General features: G+C 35.3%; 2 protein-coding genes across 3 annotated transcripts; both read left to right on the forward strand.

Annotated features, from left to right (window-relative positions):
• The first annotated feature begins 1,615 nt into the window (after positions 1-1,615).
• Positions 1,616-6,587, forward strand: LOC143451302 (large ribosomal subunit protein eL13-like). Of its 2 annotated transcripts, none has more exons than XM_076951754.1 (5): positions 1,616-1,744; positions 1,953-2,196; positions 4,626-4,799; positions 6,235-6,291; positions 6,388-6,587. In XM_076951754.1, exons 2-5 carry the CDS (start codon positions 1,954-1,956, stop codon positions 6,553-6,555), a joined length of 642 nt encoding a protein of 213 aa, XP_076807869.1. In that variant the 5' UTR covers positions 1,616-1,744; position 1,953; the 3' UTR covers positions 6,556-6,587. The 2 variants fall into 2 exon arrangements, with proteins under 2 accessions (XP_076807869.1, XP_076807868.1); XM_076951753.1 differs by having other exon boundaries at positions 1,636-1,773.
• Positions 6,588-7,769: 1,182 nt separating this feature from the next.
• On the forward strand, positions 7,770-9,976 carry LOC143451301 (uncharacterized). The gene is made up of 4 exons (XM_076951752.1): positions 7,770-8,107; positions 8,787-8,938; positions 9,527-9,687; positions 9,803-9,976. Exons 1-4 carry the CDS (start codon positions 7,854-7,856, stop codon positions 9,947-9,949), a joined length of 714 nt encoding a protein of 237 aa, XP_076807867.1. The 5' UTR covers positions 7,770-7,853; the 3' UTR covers positions 9,950-9,976.
• Positions 9,977-10,258: the final 282 nt, after the last annotated feature.

The following is a 10,258-nucleotide window of genomic DNA, read 5'->3' on the forward strand; positions in this document are numbered from 1 at the left end:
CTGACTTTTAACGAGCTGAGTATGCTTTGATATCTTTGGACATAGGTCAAGCAAGCGCGCTAAGAAGAACTAACTGTTTGTTGTCTGTACACGATCATTCTTGCACACAAAAATAGTAACTTAAATATTACGCAATTACTAACCTAATGTAACTAACAGTTTTGCTATTTACATAATATAGTTTTGTAGCAAGATATGCTTGTGTGTGAATTAAGACTAGGCCTATTAGCTTGTTTAGTGTATACGAAATCTCGTTTTAGACACAAGTCACAAAAATATTTGACCAATATTGCACCGGTTTTGAAATAGTAACCATGTATTTTATACTTAAACTGGCAATTGGAAAAAGATATTGATATCAAAATTTCACAAACCCCGTAAGATTACTAGGCTATATCATATTAAAATATTATTTAAATTATTAAAAAGCCATTCGTACAATTACGTCATGGTATGGAAAAGTGGTTTGTTAGTCAATATGGAAAAGCACAAATGGAGCTTGGTGTCAATGGAAGTCTATAGAAGAATGACTTTTTAAATTGCAATGCATTTCAAATTTCGTTTCTTTTTCGAAAAAAAAACGGTCTCAGTAAAAAATAAATTAAGTAACAAAGTTATGAAGTGTCGGAATCCTTTATTCTCAGACTGAGGAAAGTGTTGCACTGGTGGCTTGAACCTAGTTTACCAAACATATTTATAGATGTTTATTCGATGGAAGTATGTTTTATTTATGTTTTTATGATGTTGCATGAATCTGTAGCTGTCTACCCATGACCAAAATTTGTAACTCTTAACACAGGAGTGTCCAACCCGTGGCCCGCGCGGTATTTTTCGAAATGACTTATATCATCAACTGAATCACCTACGTAATTTATGGCGAACTTACATTCCAAGAAATTGGTATTTTTTGTTTGCTTTCTTTGTCTATTGCTCTATGGTCTATACTATAGAGCAAATCTATGTGAAATCTATGGTAAAAGTGTGGTTTTCCAAATTCAGGCAACGCAATATAAAAAAGCGATGAACTAAATAAAATATGAGGATCTACTGGAACTTGCACATCGGCTAGCTCAATCGAGGCTCGAGCGATGAGGATTCATTGCCGAAATTAAGTTGGGCAAAAACTTTCCTTTGTCGGAGGTTAACGACTGTGATACTACTACACCAAGATGACGCGAAGAATGTTACAGTTTAAAGCTCTAAAAGTCTAAATGCTTTGTAAAATAACTTTCATTTTTTGAAACATATACAAAAAATGCCATGTTTTTTACTGAAAATTTTAGAAACTTTCCAAATACTGTAACAAAGAAGCTAAAACGAAGGGAAAGGTAGAACCTTTAAGTTTAATGTAATTTTATTTTAAACTGAGCTTTCACTAAGCTCAGCTCATATCCTAAAATACAATTACAAATGGCCAATTGTTGATAATTGCTCAATTTTTTATAAGTAAAAATATCGTTGGAAAGCAAAATGTGCGATTTATTTAATCTTTTGCTCTTTAATGATCGTTTTCATAAAATCATATTTTCACAAAAATGGATGTTAATGTTTAGATACCTTCTATGATTTTGTTTTCACGAAATGACATGCATTAAAATTTTGGTGTAGAGATTCCTTTTGCTTCGGTATCGTTAAGGTATGGGGTAAATGTGTGTATAAGTCTATATCTGAAAATATCTATATAACTCGAGATTATTTGCGGCCAAAAGTTTGGTACAAACCTCATAAATTTAGTTTAGTCAAGGTTTGTATTAATAGTTTTAGTATAACGAGGTTAGTAAACAAAGTTTTACATGGTGTACATGTATCCAGTTACAATTAAAACTAGGGTTGCAACGTTAAATAGTTTCATAAGGTTATTCTAATTTATCTACGGTTAAGCACAGCAAAAGTAGATTTAATGACGGAAAGGTGTTGTTTATGCTTACATTGTTTTTGTGATTTGCTTGCAGGATGGCGATCCGACATAACAACGTCATATGTAACAACCACTTCCACAAGAAGTGGCAAACTCGCGTGAAATCATGGTTTAATCAGCCAGCTCGCAAATACAGAAGGAGACAGAATCGTGTTACCAAAGCAAGGACTGTTGCTCCACGCCCTGTCAGTAAACTTCGCCCAGTTGTAAGATGCCCTACGTTTAAATACAACACCAAACAACGACTTGGCCGAGGATTTACTTTGGAAGAACTCAAGGTATGGTACCCTATTTGCCATTTTAATATCCACATGGAACTGCAATGTCTGTACCATTGATATGATTTAAAAGTCTAGGCCATCTTTCTGGCCCAGTGCGAAACCAGACTTAAAAGCATGGCACTTTCGACAAAATCACAGGGTTGCAGGACTGCTAAAATCAGGTTTTAGCACATCTAAAATCTAAGTGTATCAAGTGTAAAATGGTGTACTTGTTGGATTCAGCAATGAAGACTAGCCTAACACAAAGCCTGGGAACCCTCTTTTATGGCGATTAGAAAGGAGATATTGGGGTGCATCAGGCACAGTTTTGATAAATGCCGAGGGCCCAGTTACCATGCTTTCCGCTGTGGTTTGTAAACCCGAGATTTTTTAGCTGAAACATTAACTGCACACTAGCAGAAAGCTAAAATAACATATCTTTTTCAGTGGAAGGAATGCAGTGTCCAAAAAAGTAGATGTTGCTTTTTCCTTTTTTACCTAAATTTTAAAAAGCCGCAATTTGCCAACCTTCGACTTCACGCCACCATGCACAACCTTTCATGCTTCAAAGACATGTCACAGTGCCGACTGGAATTTACTTTTGCATGTACCCAAGGTCTCATCGAAAACTACAATACTCTGTAGTGTGGTTTCTGGCTTATACGAAACTAGTTCTGTAATAACCCATAGGCATTTTATTTTACATTTTTGAATAGACCCTTTCTGAGTTACTGACTAGGTGGCAAGATTTTTTCGTTAGCCTATACTTAACAATGGAAAATGTCGACCCACTTTGATTCTTTTTTAAATGACAAGCATTCAGGCCATTGGATTGTAAAGATATCACTCAGCTGAGTTGCATATAAATTCCTTTAAACGATAAAAATTTTTTTTTAAATATTTTGCCTAGTTCTTATTTTACAGTGGTTTGAATCCTTTTCACTGGACTAGTTTATTACGAAGTCACGTACGTGTTCAGCGTAGCATGCAATGTAAAATGCGGAAGAATTTGCGTGGTGCATGTACTTCTAGTTGATTAAATAAACTTTGCTTGGAATGCCAAACAAAATTTCCCAGTGTAACGTGCTGCAGATTACACACAAACTCTTACACATTTTACGTTACATTCTTCGCTAACGTATGTAGACGTCATATTGGACAAGCTTAGTGTGTAGCATTCAAAGCACTATAAAATAAGAACTAGGCAACATATTTTCAAAATTCTTTTTTAATCGCATAAAGGAATTCATATGCAACTCACCTGAGTGAAATCTTTACAATCCAATGCTTAGAATGTTTGTAATTTGAAAAAGAATTGAAGTGGGTCGACCATTTCCATTGTTTGGTATAGGTGATCGACCTAAACTTGCCACCCAAAAAAAATGGCGGTGGTTACTTGGAAAGAGTCTATTTAAGATGAAATACTTATTAACGAGATTGTCATGAACTAAAAACAAGATTACATAATAGTTGTAAGCATCATTTTAGTACGATATTCATTTCATGCAAACTTTGTTGATCACATTGATTACTAAATAACAGAGACTTCAAGCTGTTGGCTTATATCATAATATCAAATTTGATTTCAGCTTGGAAAGCGTACAACAAAAATAAAGGCTCTCATAGGTTTGGTTTTGTTTTATGGGGAGCATGTACTGAGAATCTCACTTAACCATCAAAAGACCACACGGTTGGAGATTGTGTGTTTAAAATTAAGGCTTAAACGAATTTAGCTATTGTGTAAATGCACATTTCTTTGCAATGATAAATACCGAAATCCTGTTTTATTGTTTTAAGTTTTTAGTATCCTAAAGTGCAGAAAGTGTTTTTGTTCTTAATTTTTTCCAAATCAACAAGTGGAGCCATAGAATCTTTTTAAAAATTATAATGACGATAACATTGTTGTCATGTATCTAAGAGCTGGGAATTTGGCCAACGAATTTACGCGGGTCGATGGACTAAAAAAAATATCAGAAATATGGCCCAGAAATATCAAAAATATTGAAATATTTTTGTTTATTGCATCAGGAAACTGTGTGCTATCAGCAGGCACATATCAATGAGCATTGTTATGTATTTTAAGTTTAAAATAATCAGAGACAACTTACTACACATTGTTGGGGCACAATGCTAAAGTATTGCACCAAATTGTGATTTCCTTCTCAGCTTGACTACTAATGTACTAAGTTGACGTAACACAACTGAATGACTCTAATTTATTCAACATAGGTTTATTTCGTACTACGTCACATACATCCCGATAACAATTCTACTTATTCCGAGTTCTGATTGTGATTTCCATGATAAAAGGTGTACAGATTAATATAATAATTACTGATTTGAAGAATAGCTAACTACCCTTTTTTACGTCATATCAAAGTTATATCTTGCTGTTAATTGTTGCTTGTCATTTAGTGTTGAATACTTATTGAAATCTGTTTTTCTAGGCTGCTGGAATAAATCGTAATTTTGCAGCCACCATTGGTATCGCTGTTGATCACAGGAGAAGGAATAAGAACACTGAGTCTTTGCAAGAGAATGTCCAACGGTTGAAGGAATATCGATCCAAACTAATTTTGTTTCCCAAAAATCCTTCCAAGCCAAAGAAGGGTGACAGCCCGGTAAGTTAAGCAGATTGAGTGATTTTGAATTTATTATAACCGAACCTTTTATGTCAAAATTTTGCTGATATTACCCAAGTCATGTAAAAACACAAAAAACAGGTTTGAAACAGTGTAGCTCATCTGTAATGCTTGATGCCAAGAAAACCAATAGACTACTCGATAAATCAAACCAGACAATTTCGCATACCATAATAGGCAGGTGAAAAGAAAGTACAGTTGATTATACTATGCATTTAAGTCACATGGCACGCAGTACACATCCATAAGACATGTATATTTCGAAAAGGCAAAGTAAGTTGCCCATAAAACTAAACATTTATGCTGAAATGCAACATAAAAAGGCATGGTGCTAAGAAAAGATATGAGAAAGGAAAAATGGTAATGATAACAAGAATTTGGTCAATGGTCACATTAAACGCAGATTTTGTACGAAAAATTTTTCGACTGTATGAAGGTAGTTATGAAAATAGTTACAAGTAATATTTTCCTTGATTGTAATTAGCAGTTTTTGCATATACCAATTTTTCTGCTAAGTAAAACATTCTGAGCAGTTCAAAGGTGTTGGTCATTTAATTGTTCCCTAGGCTTCAATTGGGCGATCTTCCACTGTATGTATGTTAGTGTCTTGATTATAAGCATGGTTTTATAAGCGACGCTAACATATCTTCATAAAACAATTTAGGACCACAGTAACAATCCTAAGGTCCATGCATGAATATAAATATAAGCTAAAAGCAGCACAAAGAAGTTACTTTTCTATCAAAATAGTTTTATGTTGGCCTTGTTTGTTTCAAAATAATGATGATTAAATGAGGATTGAAAAAGCAAACTCATTTGGTAAATGATCTTCATTGTAAGGAATGTTTACTTTTTAGCTATTAACTTTGGTCAACAAGAAATACCAAAATTAATCGATTTATAAGTAATATTGTATTCGAGTTTGGGCTTATATCAGCTCATCCACATGAGGAAAGCATCATTAAAATAATTAGCGGATAACAAATTAATCAACTGTATAATGTGTAATAATATTTGTTTAACACGCAGCTTACTCGAATGTATATTTGTATTATTTTATATGTCATGTAAGATACATCATGATTGTAATTTAAACAGTGGAAATAATGGCCAGTTGAAGTAAAATCAGTTGTTCAGTTAAGAAAATGACTGAAATACCAACTTATCTGGAAAAAACAGCCCAGTATTTGCTACCAGTACCACTGCTTAATAGTTGCAAACAAACACACGTAAATGTTCACCTCAACAACGTACTGTTAAAGTGATTATATGTCACACAGCACATCCCCACATTGAAATAAAGGCAGTACATTTTCTTATATATTTTAAGAAGCCAGTAATGAGAATGTTGTTGTTAAATTTAAAAGTGCCATTGTAGAAACGATCTTTTAAGCTTCTGATGTGTTTCTTACAGCCAGAGCAATTGCAGATGGCAACACAATTCGAAGGAGACATCTTACCAATCAAAGATGTAAGTTAGATTTAATCATTAAAAATCTGCCTAACATTATTATCCGAACTTGAAGCAAGGCGGTTCAAAATGCTATAACAAGATTTGTATTTCCAGACTTTCAAACCTGAAAAGGCTCGGGCGATCAGTGAAGAAGAAAGAAAACACAGCGTTTTCCAAGCTCAGCGCATGGCTCGATCCAATGCTAAGTTGTTTGGAATCCGTGCTAAGCGCAAGCGTGAAGCAGAGGAAGCGGCGTTGCAGACCAAACCAAAAAAGAAGTGATGGTCTTGATATTAAAAATACCAAATACTTAATCTGGCTTGCTCAAATACAGCAGAAAGCTGCTGTTCATATAGTGGAGTAAGAGCTATTAAACAGGTTTCAGGCTGCCTAACAGTCATGATTAAGGGTCTTAAGACAAGTGAAAGTGCTTTACCGGTCTACACATTTTGTAATAAGAATCTCTACATAGTCTAAAGGCGTTTGGCTGCGATAATGTTGAAAATGGATAAGATTATAGTTTGTACATACTATTAAGTACAGCGCGCAACCTTTTTAAGGTTACGGTTAAAATAATTTTGGAAGATTGCGAACCTTGGCCTTGCTGATAAAGGATTTAAAAAACTCGCTGCATTTTTAATTTTTGTGAATTGTAACCGTCAGGCTAATGATACTTGCGTCATATCTTGTAAAGTAAAAGTTGTTGTATTAACTAAGAATGCAAAAGGTTATCTTCAGTAAAAAAAACAAGCCATCATGAGGGAACTCATTTTTTGCTTTGGCCGCATCACCAGTTTCACCGCTTGCGCAACGTTCACTTGTTTTACAACATTCGCTTCCGCCACAACATAAGAACCAGGGCTTTGGAACAGGCGTAAATGTTAAATTGCTCCAGCTCCATTACGTCGGAAACTAAGGTTTAAGGATGAACGCTCAATGGGTCAGTCAGTACCATCGGTTGCAGCTATGAACATGTGACTGCTTTGCTGTCAAATTTCCTGCAATTCTTAATTTTGTGAAGGGTTGCTGTTAAATTATGTGAATTCAGCCAATAGTAGTAGGCTAGTAGCATAGCATCTTATGAAATACATGGAGCTATTTTTCAAACAACTAGCTCAAGCTCCTTTGAAAATGCACGGCCCCGGCTCCAAAGCCCTGATAAGAACAACAGCTTTGCAGCAGGAGTTGTTTAATGCGTGGAACTCTATCGAAAGAAACCCGTTCATTTTTTGTGAAACGTGCCTTCGTAAAAAATGGTTGCAATTATACTTGTTTAAACCTTGAACTTTCCATTCAATTGTCCGTGGGCTGGATTGAATCGTCCGACCACCATGTAGCCAATGTATTGTAGCATTCCACTGCAATGCAGCAGCACCATTTCGCTAGAATCATTGGTAAAGCAAGTGATACGTGAAACTGCGTCAACATTGACAATTAACTTGAGTTCCAACAATTGACTTCTGTTACACAACAAGCACCTGGTTTTTGTAAGGATTGCACCAAATACGGTTAGTTAATATGCAAAATTATAGTGGAATATAGAAGAAATTAAGGCCCCTAACTAAGGAGACTGAAGAAAAATGCCACGATATTGCAAAGTCAAATCAAGAGATTTCTCGGAAAATGACGTGGTTTCAAAAGTGTACGAAAATGGATGCGAAACGATAATACCTTATTTGGGCATTGACCCGGGCTCGGACGACGACGATGAATCTTGGTTAGGTTGGATATGGCAAGGAGCACAAATTATACTTGATCCTACCTCCTGCTGGTTCCAAGTTTTCATACTGTTTCTGGCTGTCGGAATTGCGTTCGTGTTAGGCGTATATATCAGGTGAGTTGTCTACGTTGTCTATCTCTGCCCTTGTCGATTAAAATAGGTTGCTATGAAAACCTGCCTATAACTTACCGGTATTAGATTATATAGGCCAGGGGTGGGCAAATTTGTTCAATGAAAGAGTCATTTGCGGAAAAATATAAACACCAGCGAGCCGCAAAATCAGTAATGATTGTCAATTTGGTTATTATACTACTGTATTAGTAGTCATTTTGGGATATTACTTTTTAACTAAAAGACCCATAAAAACATGTTGGTGAGGTGCATTTTGACAACCTTTGCAATAGAGTATAGAATCTATACCTGAAAACAATGTCGGAATCGATGTCTAGTGTTACGTCATAAACGAAATGCTGGCATAAATAAAGAAAAACTACACAGAAACTTTCATAAACGGTACTCTTGGTAGCCTTTACATTTTTTGGAATTTTACGATTCGACTAGAAGAGCCACAAAAAACATGCCGGAGAGCCGCAGTTTGCCCACGTCTGATATAGGCTATATAGTTCTTGTTACTGCTGTGTTAGTTATAACCACAAAAGTCAACAAGCCTCTGTAGAGAAAAACTCAAGTTAGGCCAATGTAGTAATGTTCTATTATTTATTATCATTCATCTTGGCCTATTCTATACTGAAAAAAGTAGCCTACAAAATTTAAGGGCGTAAAACTGTTACAGGCGTCGTACCATTATAACGTTGCTTCGTCAAAAAGAAGAATGGGTTGATAAAGAAAAAATGCTTTTAAATCAATTATGGGCCGCACTCGAAGAAAAACTTGAAACAAAATCTATGTTACATGAATCCCGTTCATCACTGGACAAATTGCGAGGTAAAACTTTTCCAATTTTTTCTAGCATAGAATAAAAACTAACTATAAAGCGAAATACACTATGTCGGCTTTTTGATGTTTTCAGTACTGAAGACTAATTGTGTCCGAGGTATACGGTTAGCCATATGTGTCAGAATTCCCTTCATTCAGCGTGTACATAGCCTAAATTGCGAACGTATGACATTTTGCTTGGCCGAAAAGTTCATAACAACGTGTTCATAAATTACATGCACGCTGAACTATCGAGTAAAAAAACATGGCTCTGTTGGCCGAACGGGTTCTTATTGTACAAAATTGTAAAGGCGTTCGTAATTTGTGAATGTGTTTGTAATCCGTATACGCGTTGACAAAAATACGTATTCCCAAATTGCCAACACGACACATGGCTAACCAAGGAGATAGGATTAGCTAAGTAGGTGACAAATTAGAGTTAGATCTTTTAGATAAGTAGACTAATTGGCCTATTTAAAACATTAAAAGAATGAAAATTACTCTGTTCAGCTGTTCTCGAAAAATTATTTCGGACGTATTGGCGTATGAGGTAACTTTTGTTGAAATACAAAGAGTCTGCTTTCTTTCCTACCACAGTTGAACTTGACTCAGAAAAGGCTGAGAAAGAGTCAATGCAATCGCGAATGTGGGGCTTAGAACGAAACGTGAAAATCCTTCAGTCTGAAAGAGACGTTCTGGAGGAAAAATTAAGAGATTGCATCCAAACTTTTGCCGGTCTTCGAAAGTCGATAGCAAAGGTAATACTTGCTGTACTGTAGGGTACAGCATAAGCAAAAAATAGGAAAGATGTTTGCGATAACAACTAAAACTTTCTCAAAGCTTGTCAGTCATGAATTTGTTAATTATTTATAGAATGCCGGTCAAGGTGAAAGTGTAGAAGTTGCAAACTGCATGGATAAGATAAAAGGTCTCCAAGCTCTTATGCAGAAACTTATTGAAGCGCATAGACAAGAACACATAAATTTTGTTGCAATGTTAGAAAAACAGCCTTCTGTGTAATAAAAATTAAATCATGAAATGGTTAAAGTGGAGCAAAAAAGCTTTTACCATTTTGCCTTTTGTCTTTTCGTGATGACGTGCAATTTCAATTTCGAAGCCAAGTATTCAGGAATTTACATTTAAGAAATAAGCATAAATATTTAATTTTTTTGTCAATTTTTGTAAGGTAACTACAATCAAACAAATGACGTTGGCAGCATGCCAGCAAGTGTCAAACACAATAAAATTACCCAATCAGCGCGATAGAAATGTAAAACTATTCATATATCGATGTACAACAAACTGGGAATGCTGCGGGTATATAGATTA

Source organism: Clavelina lepadiformis, chromosome 4 (genome assembly GCF_947623445.1).
Source record: "Clavelina lepadiformis chromosome 4, kaClaLepa1.1, whole genome shotgun sequence".
Lineage (NCBI taxonomy): Eukaryota > Metazoa > Chordata > Ascidiacea > Aplousobranchia > Clavelinidae > Clavelina > Clavelina lepadiformis.

Bases quoted from the DNA above. Each gene is read 5' to 3' on its own strand.
- LOC143451301 (XM_076951752.1), top strand. From the start codon at position 7,854: ATGCCACGATATTGCAAAGTCAAATCAAGAGATTTCTCGGAAAATGAC. The intron at 8,108-8,786 runs GTGAGTTGTCTA...AAACTGTTACAG, and splicing joins GTGTTAGGCGTATATATCAG to GCGTCGTACCATTATAACGT. The intron at 8,939-9,526 runs GTAAAACTTTTC...TTCCTACCACAG, and splicing joins ATCACTGGACAAATTGCGAG to TTGAACTTGACTCAGAAAAG.
- LOC143451302 (XM_076951754.1), top strand. From the start codon at position 1,954: ATGGCGATCCGACATAACAACGTCATATGTAACAACCACTTCCACAAG. The intron at 2,197-4,625 runs GTATGGTACCCT...CTGTTTTTCTAG, and splicing joins TTACTTTGGAAGAACTCAAG to GCTGCTGGAATAAATCGTAA. The intron at 4,800-6,234 runs GTAAGTTAAGCA...TGTTTCTTACAG, and splicing joins CAAAGAAGGGTGACAGCCCG to CCAGAGCAATTGCAGATGGC.